The following is an 18619-nucleotide window of genomic DNA, read 5'->3' as shown; positions in this document are numbered from 1 at the left end:
CCTGAATGCTCATACTCTGTACTGAAGACATCTCCAGAGCAGATACCTCCATATGGATATCCCACAATACCCTGAATGGCACAAATCAACTCTTCCCTCATTCCCTAATCCATTTTTCTACTGAATTCCCCATCTTTATTAATGGTACCACTCTTCACCCACATGCCCAAGGAGACAATCTAGCCCCTCTTCCTTATGTCCACTTGGTAATTGGAGTCTTGCCAAAGCTTTACCCTTTAGCTCTCTGGGACCTATTTCTTCTCCATGCTCTCTGCTATGCAGCCTCCGCATCTCCTACTTGGAATATCCTAAGAGTCTCCTAAGTCTTCTCCTCTTCAACCTCTTTTCCTTAAAATTCATGCTGCAGGAGTAAATTTCACAAATACCACCTATGCCATATTACTCTTCTCCATCATGTGGGGGACAGAGACCATGCCCCTCTGTCCTCTGGCTCCAGCCTTCTCCCCCTTCGCTCCTCCACAGCCACCCTGAATACTAGTCCTGCTCTACATCCAGCAGCTTCCGCTCAGGGCTTTTGTGTGCCCTTTGTATGGTCCCCTCCATCCAGAATGCCCCTGACTCCTGCCCCCCTGGAGAACTAATACCCCCTTGAAAACCTAAACATTCCCGAGCTCTCCAGGCAGGGTGGCTGCTCTCAGATTATGAGGAGTTCCTACAGGGCCCGACTTGGCCTCATTCCTCTTGATATCAAGGGTTGGTAGGCACAGAGAGGCCCTAGGAGTTGCCAGAAGAGGAATGAAAATCTAACCATCTCAAGTTTCTACCCTAATCCTAAGCAACAAGCCTCCATGAGGGGTTAGCTTTTTTATTAATTCAAAGATTCATGCATACTAAAGGGTAGTTTTCACAGGAGCCAAGACTAATTTTTTTCCTCCTGCTGGATTCCTCGCTGGGGCCTGTCATGAGGGAAGTGAATTCACTCTCGTGGGAACAAGCAGACCATTTAGGGCCTCTGTTGTCCACCAGCAGCCTCTCTGGCCCTGCACTCAGGATCTCTGCTGTGCTATCCGCTCAAGGAGCTGGCTCCCCATACCCCAGCCCCACCACCTGGCATTAGAAAATGAAGCTGAGAAGCAGATTACTGACTCTCTCTGAAATGTCACTTCTGTAGGTGATCTACCACCTTGCAAAGAGATCGCTATTGTTACACAACATCATTAATGATAGCAGCCTTCTGGAGGATTAAACTGTTATCGATCTTTCATTTTTAAGCATGCATTTGATTTGCAACACGGAAGAGTGAATTTACAACATTACAGAAACAAAATGAAAGATTAGAGCAATTAAATGAAAACCGCCACCAATTAATTTAATCTAGACTAAAAGCTGCAAAATGGTTACTAATACTGATCATAATTACAATGACATTAAGGCGCCTTTTTGGGTTGCTTTTGTTTCTTTGTAAATGGGATTTAAGTAACATACCCTACGACGATGATAAATCTAACTGCATGACTACCAGGTGCAAGAATTCTATTTGTGTGGCATGAACAGGGCTGCTAATCCCTCGCTCGTTCTTTTCTGTTTGGCAGCTAAACACTTCCTGGTGTGCCCTGTAATAACAGGCAGCTGTCCTGTCAGCTCCACTGAAAAATGAGATAATAAGGCAGGCAAATGATGTCCTTTATGTCCTGAATCTACCACTTCCTGCAGTTTTCTTCTCAAATGCTTTAAGTAACAAGGATCTGTGCAATTTTCACACAGTTTCTTCTTCTAAAAAAGTTTGTCCAAATTCTTGGTGAATGTCATTTCCCTTTGGACATTTGGTGGTAAAAGAGGCAGCCTGCTTCATTGCACCAGGACAGAAGGCTTCCAAAGAGCCTCTGAATGGGGTTTATGAATGGAAATCCCCCCTCAAAAGCCACTGAGGTGATCGGAGCTGTAACTCGTGTTTGGAGGGATGGGCTTGGCTTCTCTAAAGACAACTGCTATGGACCTTTCCGTTCTGCCCCTGGGATAACTGGTCGTTTTAGAGGCGACAGCAAGAACAGCATTATCCTGCCACACTTGAGAAAGGCTGCCCAGTGGCCTCCTGGCTGGGAAAATCGTGGCCAGATGGGTCTATGCCTGCCGTCTTACCTGGGGAGCCCAGGCGGCGTAGGATTTGTGAGTTTTGAGGCATCTTGGAGGTCATCTGTATCTCTCCCATCTTTTACCAAAAAGGAAGTGGCTGCTCTATGCTGGAAGGCAGAGTTGGAACTTGAACTCAGGAGTCCTTCTGGCCAGGCTGGTGGTGGTACCTTTTCCCGAAACAAGGGTGTGTTTTCTGGCATTCTTTATAATCCACACTGACTCAAGGCTGATGATAATTGAATCCTCATTTTAAGATCCTATTCATAATGTAGAAGAAGGTTAATGTTCAGAGAACGTATATTTTAGAAAGTTTTCAGGGACTCACTCAGTTATCTGTCATTCATCCATCCATCCATCCATGAATCCTGCGCTATGCAGGGGTTAGAGAGACACGTAGGGCAATTGATCTTGCTGCCTGCAGTGGTGCTTCAGGAGGTGGCAATAACTAGAGAGACACATTCCAGGCATTCTGGACATGGGTGTGTGTGTGTGTGTGTGTGTGTGTGTGTGTGTGTGTGTGTGTAGGCGGGAAGGACTAACAATCCAAATGGATCCATAAACTTTTTTTTTAATAATCATTATTATTCTTTATTAATTTATTATTTTTGGCCGCTTTGGGTCTTTGTTGCTGCACGCGGGCTTTCTCTAGTTGCGTGAGCGGAGGCTACTCTTCGTTGTGGTGCGTGGGCTTCTCACTGCTGTGGCTTCTCTTGTTGCAGAGCACGGTCTCTAGGCGCGCGGGCTTCAATAGTTGTGGCTCACGGGCTTTGTTGCTCCGCGGCATGTGGGATCTTCCCGGACCAGGGCTCAAACCCATGTCCCCTGCATTGGCAGGTGGGTTCCTAACCTCTGCACCACCAGGGAAGCGCCTCCATAAACTCTTAAACGGTCTGAGAGAAAAAGACTTGCTTTGGGACTTCCCTGGGGCTGGGAACACTGTGCCCACTGTTTGCCTGCAGGCCCCGGGAAGCCTGTGCAGCCACCTGGGCTCAGAGGCTCAGGCCACAGGGCGGCAGGCATGGAGCGGGGCTCTGTCTCTCCAGGCCCCAGGTCGGGGAGGAGGGGGGAGGGCGTTCAAGCTGAGCAGAGGGCTCATAGCAGCTCCACGGGGAGGAGCCCTCTGGGGAAAAGAGGAATTCAGTAAGTGGTTGAAGGAGTCCACTTTCCAGACCACACTTTTTGCTCACTCTCTTCTCACTGAAGGCAGGTCTCAGCAGACTAAGAGGCCTAGGTGGTTTATTTGCACTGTTGACTCACCTTTCCTGCGGGAATAAGCGCCTCTTTTATTCACTCAAAAGTTCCTCTCTCCAGTCTCCTCCCCTCCTCAAGTATTTTTTCCCCTTCCATTTGTATTCTTAGGGAAGAATGATATATCTAATATTTACTGAGCACTTATTATATGCTCCAGCACTTGTTCAACTGCTTTAGAAGTATTAACTCACTGAATCCTCATAGCAACACAATAAGGTATTTCTGTGATTACCCTCATTGTACAGATGAGCAAACTGAGGCCCAGAGAGGTTGAGTGAAGTGTGCAAAGTCACACTGCTGGTACGTGGAAGGAATTGGGGTTCAAATCCAGGAAGTCTGGCTTCAAAGTTTCTTCCTCTATACAACTCGTCTAGGAGCAGATGATGGGTTCATCCTAAATTTTCTAGAAATGCACCGTCCTATACAGTAGCCACGGGCCACATGTAGCTATTTAATTTAGCATCTAAGTAATTCTAAGTAAGTTAAACATTCATTTCCTCAGTAGCACTAGGGCCATTTCAAGAGCTCAGTGGTAGCTACCATATTGGAAAGTGATACCAAATGTTTCCATCACAGCAGAAAGTGCCCTAGAAAATCCCTGACTTCCTGTAATTTTATTCTCTTTGATAAACATCAAGAACAATAACACAAACAATGGTGATCTGTAAAATCTATATTAAGTGAAATTTAACTTTTGAGGATTTTTCATGTGATAGTAATAGACTAAAACATGTTCTTCCTGGATTTCCGTGGCGGTCCGGTGCTTAAGACTCCGTGCTTCCAAGGCAGGGGGAGTGGGTTCGATCCCTGGCTGGAGAACTAAGATGCCACGTGCTGCACAGTGCGGCCAAAGGAAAATAAAAAGATAAAAAAAGTTCTTCCTGGAAAGATGTTTCCAATGCAGTGAGTGAAAAAAATCAAATACAGGTTTCCCCCACTATCTGAAAGCAGAGGCTCCTATGAAACCTTTCCTAAGCTGAAATGGCCTAAAGTGAAGAAGCAATTACCTGAGGACGCGTCTTGCTAACAGATGCATGGAATCAATTGAGATGAAGCACAGATGCTCACAGACACAGTTCAAAGCTATGGTGGCTGATGCTGAGATGCTGAGTATATTTCCCAGGAAGGAGCTTGGCGGGTCCACTCTCTCTGCTGGCTGTGGCTGCCTCTGTAATGTCTGCTGCAAAACCAGTGCTGAATGCTCTTTTCGCTTTTCCTCTTTTTTTTGTAAAACTGAAATCTTCTTCAGATTTCTTTCAGTTGTGGAAACTAAGTGCTAATGTAAAAGATCTGTGGCATAAAGTGAACTTTTGAAAAGTGAGGGATACTTGTATCAACGAAGTATGTAAAGTGGAATGCATTTTTGTTGAAGACAACACATGCGTACACACATGTATGCGCACACAGAGAAACACCTGGAAGGATGCACCACACACTAAGCCATGGCTATCCTTCCTACAAAGTAGATGGGAGGGGATGATAGCGGGGAGGGGTAGATTTCCTTGTATAGTTTTGTTTTACTTAAAAACATTTTTTACGACATTTATGACTTGCTTTGATAATAGAAAAAACTTCTAGAAGAAAATTTATTGAATAAAAAAAAGATAGGAGGGGCTTCCCTGGTGGCGCAGTGGTTGAGAGTCCGCCTGCCAATGCAGGGGACGCGGGTTCGTGCCCCAGTCCGGGAAGATCCCACATGCCACGGAGCGGCTGGGCCCGTGAGCCATGGCCGCTGAGCCTGCACGTACAGAGCCTCTGCAACGGGAGAGGCCACGACAATGAGAGGCCCGCGTACCGCAAAAACAAAACAAAACATAGGAAAAGTGCTTTGTAAAATATGCTGATTTGGTGTTTGGATAACGTGATCTCCATAATCACAATTTTTAAAATGCCGTCCCACCCTGAGGACATTTGCATTTTGAGAGAAAATATTAAAGACAGAAGCTGTGAGGAGAGAACTTCAGGTATCAGGAAGCTTAACGAGACCCTGCAGCTCTTCCTGGGGGGTGCAAAAAGCAGAGAGCTGGGTGGGGATGGGGGCAAAGGCAAGTTGGGGAGCGGTCAACGCAGAGACCCAGGTGTGGGGAGAGAGACCTGGGTCGGTGCTTCGGATCCAGCAACACAGAGTTTGTGACACTGGCTCAGGACCTGCACTGGCTTTTTGCTTCCCACTCTCACCCACTTGTGCCCATCCCCCCACACCCCATCGCCCCCCTCCCCAGCCAGAGCCAATCAGGAGAAAGCTACCCCAGGACAGGAATTGCCCTCCCCTGCTCAGCTGGACACCTGGCTTCACCATCACCTCCACTTGCCCTCCTGCACTCTGTCCAGGCTTTTCTCTTTTCCAAAATAAAGAAAACCCCAACCCCAAAACACACACACACACACACACACACACACACACACACACACACACTACATTTTAACACTTGCTAATATTTGCAAAAACAATTTAAAAAGAAAAGAAAGAATGAAGGCAATCTGCACCGTGGTAAATCCTCCGGAATCTACACCTGTTGGCTCTGGGGTCAAGCACAAGTGTGGCCGCCCTCCTGGTCCACCCATCGCTTTATAGCTGTGCTAGCTCCCCCATTTCCCCGTGGAGCAGCAGCTGGGGTTTTTGGTGTCACAGCAACAGGCCAAAGGAGACTTCTCGGACAGGCTTCTCAGAGGACGCGTTACGGGAGCGGGCCAGTGGCAAGCATGCCGAGAGGGGCACGCACGCCTGGGGCCAGCCTGAGGTCCGCAGCGGGTCTGCTGAGGATGCAAGCCCAAGCTGATGGAGTCCTCATGGCGGTGGAGGAAGCGGTTCCCCTCTTCTTTCCCCACCAGCACGGGCCGGCTGCCCAAGCCGTCGGCTGAGCCGTCGGCTGAGGCGAAGACCAAAGTCCCCGTCCCTCTCACATCTTTCAACATGCAGCACATTTGTGGTTTATAGCTTCTGCCGAGGGATTGAAAGGTCTGAGGTTCAAACTCTCAAGGGAAAAGAAAAGGACTCTTGTTGAGAAAACATTTCTAGCAGCTCATCTCGAAGGATCATTTGTGAGGCCTCAACCCTCGACCTCTGTGTGAGAAAGCGTGTCACTAAGTAGAAAACCGGAAGGCGTTTGACCCCAGTCCGCAGTCACAAATTCCTCCCTGGACTCAGCCACACACACTGCTGTGCTCCGAGCTGCCTGGGCGGCTCGCGAAGGCCCTGAGGGAGGCTGGGCTTCAGGGCCCCTGGGCCGGGGAAGGTCACACCAAGAGGCCTTTCAGTTCTTTTCTATGAGAAATGCGTGTCTGGGATGCAGAGCTCAGAACTGTGGCATTTAAGAGCCGTGAATGTTGGGGAGGGACGCCTTCTTTTTGTCCCACGAATTTCAATGCAGCGAGAAGAAATTCACCACAACTTAACTGAAAGAGAAATGCAGAGAAAAGAGACTCCATGTCATCTTGAAATGCCTTTCCTTCCAGGAGAGCAAAATTCAGCTAACGTTTGAGGCCCTCAAAGCCCCACAATATGCTTAAACAGCTTTGGAAAGTGAATTACCTGGTATCACTGCTTAAAAACAAACAGGCTTCCTGTCTTAGGCTGTGTGCCCTAGGAATTAGGACTCTCTACCGGGCATCTATATTAGCAGCCGTCTCCCGGTATCCTTTGAATTTATTCTTTCCAGAGTGTGATTTGGATCCCATTCCAGTCAGGATAATTCTGGAAGGGTCAGAAACAGACTAAGTGCCAAATAAAGATTCCCCTCTGTAGGTGACAAAATCAGACCCTCTACCCTCTGCCTGAGCGGGAGTAAGGAGTCCCTTGTAAACCGCTGTCCACCTGTCTGTGCCCTGGACCCACCTTTCTCCTTAGGATTTCATGTGGAAACTATGTGAACACTTGTAGTGACATTATTTATCACTCAGGAGTCTCTTTCAAGACTTTTACACTCACATCAAGAATCTATTGGGGGCGGGGGATCCCGCAAGTCTGTAGGACAGTAAAAAATTCAGGCAGAATTTCTTTTTATCTCAGTTTCTGGAACAGCACATCCAGTCCTAAGTGGGCCATCACATTCATGGCTTGTCAATGAGAATTTTAGGTGATGCCTGTGAAAAGGTTAAGATCTTGAAAAACGTTTCCAAATATTTTCATTGTAATTCTTTGCAATAATCGTGCAGGAGATCCCTGTAAGCATCTCCTAGTAATACTGACAGGATGAGGAAGTGTTTGGAGATAGACCAAGTACAGCCCGCTCTCATTATTCGCGGTAGTTATGCTCCAGAAAGTCACTGTGAGCAATGAAGTAGCAAATTCTGAACTGTTGTTCCTGCGGAAATACAGAGTTAGCTTCCTTGGGGCCTCTGGTCACAAGGTTTTCATCAATCAAGCAATACATAACCTTGTTTTATGTGTTTCCATTTAAAGACACCTTACTTAATGTATCTATTGTTGACTCATTCACACTGAACTCATGGCTGACGGCACCATAACTCATGACTGAAGGAAGCTTGTCTAACACACGTGTTTTCTCCTCAAGGCGTGTCACAGCCTTCCGGCGCTTAGGAACACTAGGCAGCGCTTCAACAACATGTTTGGGGGCCATGAAACAGTGAAATCACCAAGAAAAGCACATCAGGACAAAAAACATGGAACTATCAATACATAGATTATGAAAAGGACCCTTGTTACAGCCTGGGAGCTAAAACAGGAAAGCAGAGCTGGTTTTACTGTGATCTCGGTGGGACTCATTTTTCAGCCCTCTGCATATCTGTCAATGACCACAGAATCCCTGCCAATTATTGATTTGGGTGTGACAAGTGAATTTTAGTGGGTAGGTGAAGTCACAAATACAGAATCCACGAAAAATGAAGATCATCTGTATATCCTTCAGGGTGAGATCTCATTACCCTGGTTCCTGTTCCACAATACTTCCCTGATGTTATAAATGCATCACTATTAGTTTGCCTACTAAAAAGCAACAACCTCCGGGAAGGGAAACAAATGATTAGTGGAGTCATTTGTATCTTACGGATTTATCAGCTTCTTTGCTGGAAAGGACCTATCTGAGAGCAGATTTAGAAAGGGTAGTATTTAGAGAGTAGATACGGGCTAGAGGGGATGGAGAAGAATTATAAACACACAGAGAGCAAACTCTTAAGGCAAACTCTAATGTTAGTGTGTCTTCATTCTCCCTGAAGTATGGTGGGACACTGGAAGTCCACTTTTCTATGGCTCAAAGGCCACCCTGTCCAGCTCCCTTCCCACACTCCCCCAACCCCCCAGACAATTTGCCAGAATTCAATTGACTTCAGTACTTTGTCCTCAGTCAGCCAGAGCCATTCTCCCGAAATGCAGCTGATTTGCTCACTTATGAAAACACTTCCTGCTTATCACTGGGGCTGGAAACATCTGTTCCAAGACCAAGTTTAAGTCAATCTGATGCAACAACTATTTCTGAGCTTCCACACTGTGCAAGCCTTTGAGTTAGCTGAATTTGAACAGGCAGGTGGAGGGCAGATGAGGACTCTCATCCTACCTTTCAACCTGGACTCTGAAATCTTTGTCTCCTCACTTGGACCACAGTTTTATGCACCGTGGACTCCTTGGCCTCAGGCTAGACTTCCTGGCTTCTGCCCCTGCCTTGTGACTGACCTCTGCCCTTAGAATTCTCCGGGGTCCTGTCCTGATTTTCCAGTTTCCTGACCTTTTGCTTGGCCTGATCTCTAGTAACCCCAGGCTTTGTAACCCCCAGCTTGCCAGCTCAGCAGCTTCCTAATGCAGCTACATCCTGCTGGTGTTACACCCTCCCTGCCTCCGTGGTTCAAGTCCCTCTCGGTGGATGGCTCTGCATCCCAGGCCCAGCATGGAGCATTCTGCCAAATGGGTTAAACCAAGGAAGATCCGAGCCTGGGGGAAGGGACTTGCTAGTTTCAGGTCTGTAATTGGCTTACTGTGAACTGCTGAGCCGCAATCTGCATCATGAGTGTTTAATGTTCTTCCGGGTCAATGATAATCACAGGATGTTAGAGCCAGAAGAGACACTGTATTCTCTCATGTCAAAGGTAAGAAAACTGAGACACAGAAGTATAAAGGAACTTGCTCAGAGCCATGTAGCTATTAAATAAAAGGGGTGGAACTAGAAGCCAGGTCACCTGATCTAAATTCAATGCCCGGTCCCTTATGCTATGTGGCTTCTCCTGTTTAGCTGAAGGGGGCACCTGAGAAGAGAAAGATTACACCACTCATAATGATTCGAGTTTAAGTGCAGATAATAGAGACCACTTTAGTTGCCCTAAGCAGAAAGGGATTTAATGAGGGAACTAGGTGCCTACAACATTTCTGGAAGGGGATTGACATATACACAGTAATACGTATAAAATAGATAACTAATAAGAACCTGCTGTATAGCACAGAGAGCTCCACTTCTCTGTACAGTAGAAACTAACACAACATCGTAAAACAACTATACCCCAATTAAAAAAAAAACAACATTGCTGGAAGGGCTGGAGGAGTGGCCACAGACTGGCCTCTGGGAATGGCTTCTAGGAGGGTACTGTAGAACTGGCCTGTGGAGGGAACTAACTTCTCTGCCCCAGTGGGGAGATTCAGGAAGTTGCTATCCCAGCCACTGGGTCCAGGACCCCCTATCTTGACTGTGATCTGGGGATCAGGAAGCCACTCCCAGAACTGTAGGCACCAAAGCCTCATATGCCTACAATGATCTGCAAAACATAGCCTTGCGTGCTGCCTCTTTTCCTGCTTAACTGTGTTTCAAAATCAAGTCTTAAGCCTATGCAGCTGATTGATGGAAGCTAAATCATATCCAGAATCTTATTTGCAAGGGAATCTGGGAAACGTGGACTTTAGCTTTCCAGGCTATGTAATACAGGAAGGAAGGTACATCAGAAGGAGACTGGAATGGATGTTGAGTGAGCTAATCTATGGCGTTCCCGCCACGCTATGCCTCAGTTTCCTCATCTGTAGAATGGGAATAATGATTTTACCTACTTCGTAGGGTTGTTATAAGCAACGAATAAGCCTATGTTACAAGTAAAACACTATTCCTGGGGCATAGTAAATACTCAATAAGTAGTGGTTATTAGTTTCAAAACTTTAGCAGGTTTACAGTCTGATCTCTTGAATTTTCAGTTTTCTGTGTATTCAGCCTAAATTTTTAATCTTGTTCAGCCTTGTCAAATTATGGGGTATGGATGACTTTGTAAAATTGTTTGACTAAAACAAACAAAAAAAGAGATATTATTAAAATAGGGCTTAAACTATTAACAAGTTGATTAGAAATAATTTTATCTCTCCCCATTTTACAGGGAAGAAACTGAGGCTCAGAGAAGTAAGAGGACCGTGCCCACAATGAAACCATAAACTAATTGCAAAGCCTGAACTAGAACCAGTCTAATGCTCTTCCCAATACAAATGACCAAAATGCATGCCGATGACGGTTGAACCTTCAAATTTGCAAAACGTTACCAAACATGTAGTGAGTTTCATTTTTTTAAAAGCACTCTGCTTTGTAAATATACAGAGACTGGGAAAACGAAACAAAACAAACAAACAAGAAACCTCTCATTATTGTAAAAGAAAAAGCATGATAAACGCTGTCTCAAGTAACAGTCAACACTCTATAAAAAAAGTACAGTATTAGAGGTAATCCTCTTAAGATCATGAATGAGATGAGGATTCCTCCTATCACCATCATAATTTAACATTTTTCTACAAGTCCCAGCTAATTCATTGAGAGAAGAAAAAATAAAATGGAGTATAACTGTCAGCAGGAAACAGACAAAATTTTCGTTATTTACAAATCTCTAGCATTATATATACTATGTAATTATCTACAAAGAAAACACAAAAGAATCATTTGGAAAAACTACAGTATTCGATGTAAGAATCCAGTGATATGGCCAGTTACAAAATAAGTATTTTTCAAATAAACTGCTTTCTTTTATACCAGTAAGAATGAATTAGCAATTATAATACAAAAATAAAATCCTATTCTCAACAGGAACACAAGTCATTACCTGGAAACAAGAAGAAATATGCTAAACCTACAAGAAGGAAATAACAATATTTTACAAACAGATATAACAGAGGCTTGAATAAATGAAAGATATACTTTGTCCCTAGAGGGAAAAACTAATAATGTAAAGATGTCAATTCTCTCCAAAGTAATAAATCCCTTTAATGCATCTCCAATATAAATTTTATAAAAGGAGTCTACAGGCATTGTGACAAGATGGTTCTAAAATTCACTTGGAAGAATAAATAAGTGAAAACCCACGAAACAATATGACATTTTACTTATGGGTAGATGTATATGAAGTTAAAGGTTTAAAACATGGACTGGAAGGTTCCATGTCCAATTCGTGCTGTGGTTACTTCTAAGCAGGGAGGAAGGGGAGTGGGCCAGGGACTTGGAATCAATCTGTTACATTTTATACCTTTTCCTAAGACACACGCCTGAAGCAGCTATGTTAAAATGTTAATATCCGTTAATAATCTGTGGCAGGTGGTATTATATTATTCTCTGCAATTTGCTGTTTTTATATTTTTGTTTTTCCAAAAAAGGAGACTGAGGGGTATGTGGAGTCTGCACTGCAAGAATTCTCAATAATGAAAAGAGTATCATTTTGCCTGTAAAGAAACCAATGACACGGAAAAGAAAGCTAGAAGCAGATACAAGGGGAGGAGGTATTTCAAATCGGTGAGGGAACCAACAGAAGTTCTTAGTGATGTTCTCACCATCATGCATCAGAATTTTTTCTAGAGAGGTTAAAAGAAGTAAAACATGAAACCATGAAAGAGCAAAAAGGAAAATACTATTGCCTATTTATCTGATTTCGGGGTAGAGAAGGTCAAAAATCTCCTCATGAGACCTCTTCCCACCCCTGGGCCTTTGCTCAGGCTGTTTCCTGCCTGGAACCTCTTTCCTTTCCTCTTCACTCGTGCATTTGTTCCCCAGGAAGCCTTCCCTGTCCTCCCTCATCAGCTGACACCCTGAATTATGGCTCTCTCGAGCACCACGTACCTCTCTTTTGTGTCATTTGTCACTTTTGCGATTTTGCATTTGTTTGTGTGATTATTTGAATAATAATCTAGTAGACAATCAGCTCCATGAGGACAGGTCTTGCCTGTTTTACTTGTTCAAAAGTAAAGCACCTTGCCTACAGTGTGTGATACACTGTAGGGGTTTGATAAATATTTGTTGGCTGAATGAATGAGTGAATGAATGAGTGGTGGCCAAGAAGAGTTGTTTCGTCCTGCTCGTTTTCATGTGTGCTATACATATGAGGATCTCCGTAATCGATCACTCTGAGCTCCACACCTTTTACATGTTTGGAGCATTGGTGGTCTTCGTGATTGGCATGGTTGCACATCAGGGACGTGGGACAATCAACTTCTCGGCCTCCCTTCACAGACATCAGATTCTAGAAGTGACTTCTTTTAGAGCTACTGGAAAGCCAATTTTGCCTTAGCTTCTAGAAGAAGGAAACAGCTCACATGCGGGACTGTGAACTTGCTGCTGGCTTTGTCTTACTTTCTCTAGTGAGTCCTTCCTTCCCATGGGGATTATCCCCAGGAGATGATGGAATTAAAGTCTCATAGGCATAGAGCACCACAGTCTTTCTCCAGATGGGTCTCCCTGGGCTTTGGGACACAACCAGAATCACAGCTCTGGCCATTCCATCTCATAACAGTCCCTTCCTGCGGGGATGACCAGATGTCTAGTTCTCCAGCTTCTGCTTCTGTGTGGTCTCATTAGGTTTTTTATCTTTCTGGCAAATGCATCCAGAAATAGAGTTTTGAGAATGACATGACAATTACTAGTCATGTATTCATACTGGAGTATAGACAAGAGCTGAGGAGAGGACCGTCATTCATGGAGGGGCAGCCCCTCAAGGGGAGGGAGATGCCCAGGGAAGTCTGCGGGGGCAGCACATCGGCCTGGGTGGGCCGCATCCCTGGAACGTGAGAAGCATGTACAACGACTTCAAGCTCCCGGGGAGGAACAGGTGGGTGTTTTCTCTGATCTGCACGGTTACTTAGCCAAATCAGTATTTTCATCCCACTGAGCCCCAGACCCCCAGATGGGCCTGGAGTTAAGGCTGTGGGTCTTGAACCCTGGTGTCCACCTAACATTGTCTCTAGATGAAACAAAGGCTCTGTCCCACACATCCAATGCCCTACTATTTTCAAGATGCTGGTGGATGGCGTTGAGGCCAATAAAATACATTTAAAGTGTGACTGAATGTAGAGAGGCTTTTTGGTTTCATGTGTTTTTTCAATCAAGGATTTAGAAATATATAATTATTATGTTTGGAGGGGTCCCAAAATTTTTTGAGGTACGTAAGGGCTATTTGCTGTCAGCAAAAAGTACAAGGAGTCATTGATGTAGATGCCATGATCCAAATGACTGAACCTTCCTTTCCAGCCTCTGGCCTAAGTAATCTTAAGTAATCAATCTGTCCACTCTGCAGAAAGAGGAACCCAGCCAGCTTTGAGGTGTAATAACAGATAATTGCCACGATTCATTCAGTGCTTACCATGTGCCAGACACTGTGCTATACATGAACTATTCTATTTCATCTTCCTGACAGCGCTGTGAGGTACTACCACTCATTTTACAGATGAAGAAACTGAGGATGGAGTCACTTGCCCAAGGTCAACGTGTGAGTGACGGATCTGGGGTATTGTAGCTTTAAATCTCACATTCCTCAATGCCTTCTTTCATTCGGTCCACCGGACACTGTGCTTGGCACCAGGCACTTCCCAGCCCACAAGGGCATTTGCTGGGTCAGAGAGTATGCACATTTTCACCATAAACGGGAGACCTGGGAAAAGGTAACATTTCGGTTTGAGTCTGAAGACAGGGAAAGAGCCAATGCCCTGGTTCAAAGACTGTTAGGCAGGAAGAATTCTCTCTTACTTTCTGTTCTATTCAGGCCTTCAAGTGATTGAATGAATCCTCATTTTGATCTCACATTAGTACTTATGAGGGCTGATCACCAGATATGCTATTTCTGCCTTTTGAGCACCTAGTAAGGTTGTAATTCTTGGTTCCCTCTCACCCCTTGGGGTTAGTTGGTACCATGTGATAAATTCAAGGTCAAGCTTTTTAAAAAATATATTTATTTATTTTATTTATTTTGGCTGTTCCGGGTCTTAGTTGCGGCAAACGGGATCTTTAGTTGCACCATGCATGCGGGATCTAGTTCCCCAGCGAGGGATCGACCCCAGACCCCCTGCATTGGGAAGGTGGACCCATTGGACCATCAGGGAAGTCCCAAGGTCAAGCTTTTAATTGCTATTGAGACCCTCCAGGGCTCTTTTTTTAATCTCTGCCACCATTTCAGAGAGTGGGTGCTTCATCATCTATCTTGCAAGATAATGCATGACAGACATATAGCCCTGTAACGGACACACAGTACAAGCAAGAAACAGGCTTTCGTCATTTTGAGCCACTGATAAATAAATCTTGGAAGTTTATTTGTTATTGCAGAATAACATTGACTATCCTGACCGCTGCACGCTATTTGGAGAGGGTGGCTGGAGAGACTGCTCTCCAGAAAGCCTCCTTGCCCTCTATGGGGAAAACACTGTGCTTGCGTATAAATGCCCCGTCCTATTTTCACTCTGTGTCATTTTCTGGGAGTACTTAAGACGACAAGTCTACCTCACTCTTTCTGTTTTTAAGATGGCCAGTTCAAAGTCAGAATCTTGCAATCCAAGCTTCAAGCCACATGTTTTAATGACCGATTTCCACGAAACGTTTAAGATTGTTCTAGAAAATCCAACCTCACCTAATCCAACGTGACACTTATTCATGTGGTGGCTGCATGAGTTACAAAAAAAAAAAATTCATGAAACATTGCTGAACAGTTATTAAATAGTCTCTAGTCCCTAATGGCAAATTCATTTTCATTTAATAACAAGTTATTGTGAAGTATAATGAAAAATAGAGTGGCATGCAAAATAAACTGGCCTCTGTTTCCATTGACATAGTGCCAGTTTCTTGGGTGCAGCGTTATAATACTATCCATCTTCATAAAGCAGTCTTTGGGCGGCATTAAGAAACAGTGGGAAGGAATGGTGGATGACAGCTTCATTAGTCATGAGTAGGTAATCCTGGCCAATTTCTCCTGGGAATTATTAACACATTCCTAAACACCCCTTGGTTGATGACATCCAAAAAAGAAGAGGAGGAGATCAGTTATAAGATCTTGGACATTATCCAAATCTGGCTACAAGTGAGCTGCCGAAAGTCATGGAACAGTCCCTCTTTCCCAGAGCTCTCTGGAAGCCTTCTGGGGAATGGGACCTTGTGAGCCAAGATGGACGAGACCTCAAACTCTTGCCCATTGCTGAATACCTAGTGGGGAGAAAAAATCGGGATGGTGTCTACCTGGCAGAACACTTTAGGCTGTATCACTTGGTAAATGGATGAATTAGCCTCAAATCCATTCTCATCACTGGCTAGAAAATAGGAACTCCAGGAAGGTATCTTAGGGAGCCTGGTAAGTACACAATAAACACTGAATCCCAGAGGTTCCTGTGAATCCCAGCAACCGGAATCCCTTTGCCAAAGATTACCTAATCCCTCCAGAGTCTGATCACTTAGCCTGGAAGCTTGAAGGACAATGTGGCCCCTGACAGTCAAGATTTCTCATGTTTTTGTGACCTTCTCTAGTGAAGCTGCCTTTTCAGCTTCTTGGTGAGTCAGCTGGGTGGGGCTGTATGGGGCTGGCAGGGAAATGCTTTATTCTGCAGGTCAACAAAGCTTTATCTGTGGGTTTAGACTCCCATTAACCATGGTTTGGTAATTCATGGTGTAGCAAAAGGGCTTATGAATTGGAGTGAGACTTGAACTCAGATCTTTGCTCAGCCGCTTACTACTGATGGCTGTGGGATCTAGGGCAAGTGAATTAACCCTTCTCAGCCTTAGCTTCCTCCTCTGCAAAATTGCGGTGATGATATCTGTCTCAGAGTTGTGTGAGGATTACTTACCACAGCTAGGTAAAGCACTTGGCAGAGTGCCTCAGTAAATACTTCTTCCATATATGGAAGCTATGTCCTACTTAAAAAATAAAACCCAAAATAATCAGATTTATAGGAAAGAAAAATCAGTACGAGTTGTTTATATTATCCTGTCCACTGCCCCCAACTAAATTATAATCTCTTGTTTTCATTTAGTTTTAAAAGAAGAGCAGTGATGGCCAAAAACACTTGTAGGCCACCAGACCATTGTCAAATTTTCACATCAACTCTTTTGTTGTCCCCATTTTCCAGATGAGGAAACTGAGGCACAGAGGAGGGATACGTTGTCCAAGGTCACACCAGCAGTAAGTTTTGGAGCTGGGATTGGAAACCAGATAGTCTGCCAGCAGACTCCGTCCTTACCCATCACAGCTATGTCCGTGAACCTTTGTTGAATTGGTTGAAGCTAATAGAGAACTCCTGTTTAAACAGCAAGTTTCCTAAGGACATTTAAATGTTTACACATTACTACCCTAGGGTGTCTCCCCAGCTACGCCGTGCAAAGCTAAAGCCTACGCACACTCCAGTTCCAGATCCTTCGGAAGTCTCCCTGGATTTGTTCTATCTGCTCTTTCAACGGTCCTAGCCTGAGCCGCACCACCCGAGAAGATGAGAGAGAGTGACACCTGCAGAGGATGCCAGAGAGAGACAGGCAGAGAGAACAGAAGCCAAAAAGGAGAAAGAGCCGGGGTGGGGGTGGGGCGGAATAAGGAAGATAAGCCAAGAAAGAACTACAGGTGCTTAAATTTCAAGGTGGATTTTCTTTTTAAGTATGCTGTATCATAAAGTCTGACTATTGTCAGAACACTTTTTTTTCCCTGCTGCCTCTGGCTTTTGTGAAACAGTGAAGTGTTTTTGCTTTAGCCATCATGGGAGAATATTATTTTTAGTGATTCCTCACACCAACTAAATATTTAGCAATCAATGATCACTGTGAAAATTTTTCACGTATTTTCTTTCAAATCAACTTCAGATTTTTTTTTTCAGTTTTATGGCATTTGGAAGCTATTTCAGTGATTTCTTTTCTGTAAAAAAAATGTTAAAAAATGTTTAATCCAGTTGGAATTTAGTACCAGGTATGATCAATTCGGTAAATCTTTATTAAGTGCTTACTACATGCATGTCACTGTGCCAAGTCCCAGACACAAGGGTGAATAAAGAGGACCTCTGCTTTGGTGGAAACTCTAGGCTAGCTGGGGCTTCCCAGCCTTGGGGGCATCGCTCTCTTAGGAACCCTGTTAGAAGTCTGCCTGTGTGGGCTCCACTCCAGGACTGCCTGAGTCAGTAGATTCTGATACATCCCAACGTTCAAGACACACTGGTTGGGAGCAGGCACTATTTGTAGCAGTCACGCACCCCAGCTTTAGAGAGCTATCCAGGACTCTGAAAGCTCTGGAGACACCTCAGCTACCCTCTGTCTGCACGCAGCTCCTCAGACCCCAAGAAGGCTCCACGCTAAATAAGGTGGCATGGATGGGCTAGGGCCAGAGACAGATCAGTTTATATCACAACTAATGGAGAGGCCGAGTATTCTTGTTAAAAATTCTGAAGGTCCAGAATTAATCTTGGGTAACTGGGAAACATCTTAATTTTAGAATTTTAAAAATCAGAAAAATTTGATTGGAATAAACTATTTTTGTGTGTGCCTATCTTACCTCCTGATTTGCAAAAGGGTGAGGGAAGACTTGTCTTCTTAAATCAAATCTGTACATCTCTGGAACTGCCAAATATAGTAAGTTCATAAGTGATCTGATAATACAGAATACATGCTTGTGCTTCTAAACCAGCAAAGTGCTGATGGAAGAATATTCTCCACGTTCCAATTGTTCCCTCCTCTATGCCTGCAAATTTCTATAAACTGTTTTTCTGACCATATTCCTGCCCCCCCCCTTTTTTTTTTCCCTCCAAAATAAAATAAAGGCAATGGTTCAAATGACTGGCTCTTCATTTCTAAGTAACTTGGGTGAGGTTACCACAGTGAGTTTTACTTTACACAATTTGAATCAGGTCAATCTGAAAAACAAGAACAAGATTATGTAACTGTAGAGATTTGTATGTGTGTTGGGGTAATTGGAACCATTTTTATAGAGCAGTGAGTAGTTTATAGAGAAGCTAGTTGGTGTTACTTTTCCATCGTATTTGAACTTATTATTTCAACAAGCCATTTTGAGCACTGAATGTGAGTACTACCCTTATTCCAAGGGCATAAATATTCTTTTCCTACATAGAACGCAAGCTCCTGAAGGG

The 18619-nt window shown here is 44.3% G+C and overlaps 1 protein-coding gene across 2 annotated transcripts in view; it reads left to right on the top strand.

Moving 5' to 3' along the window:
- CHIC2 (cysteine rich hydrophobic domain 2) overlaps window positions 1-18291 on the top strand; it is a 99221-nt gene extending 80930 nt beyond the window's left edge. The window contains exons 6-7 of one of the 2 annotated variants that reach the window (XR_004349923.1): window positions 10648-10817; window positions 11906-18291. Coding sequence is in view for 1 of the 2 variants with exons in the window: in XM_032632124.1 (XP_032488015.1) it covers window positions 10648-10659 (12 nt within the window). In the remaining variant the exon portion in view is untranslated. Of the gene's footprint in view, window positions 1-10647; window positions 11076-11905 lie in introns of those variants that run through there. The other variant, XM_032632124.1, reaches the window with a different exon arrangement.
- The last annotated feature ends 328 nt before the right edge of the window (window positions 18292-18619 follow it).

This window comes from Phocoena sinus, chromosome 5 (assembly GCF_008692025.1).
Source record: "Phocoena sinus isolate mPhoSin1 chromosome 5, mPhoSin1.pri, whole genome shotgun sequence".
NCBI classification, from domain to species: Eukaryota; Metazoa; Chordata; class Mammalia; order Artiodactyla; family Phocoenidae; genus Phocoena; species Phocoena sinus.
This window is presented reverse-complemented; position numbering and strand designations above follow the sequence as displayed.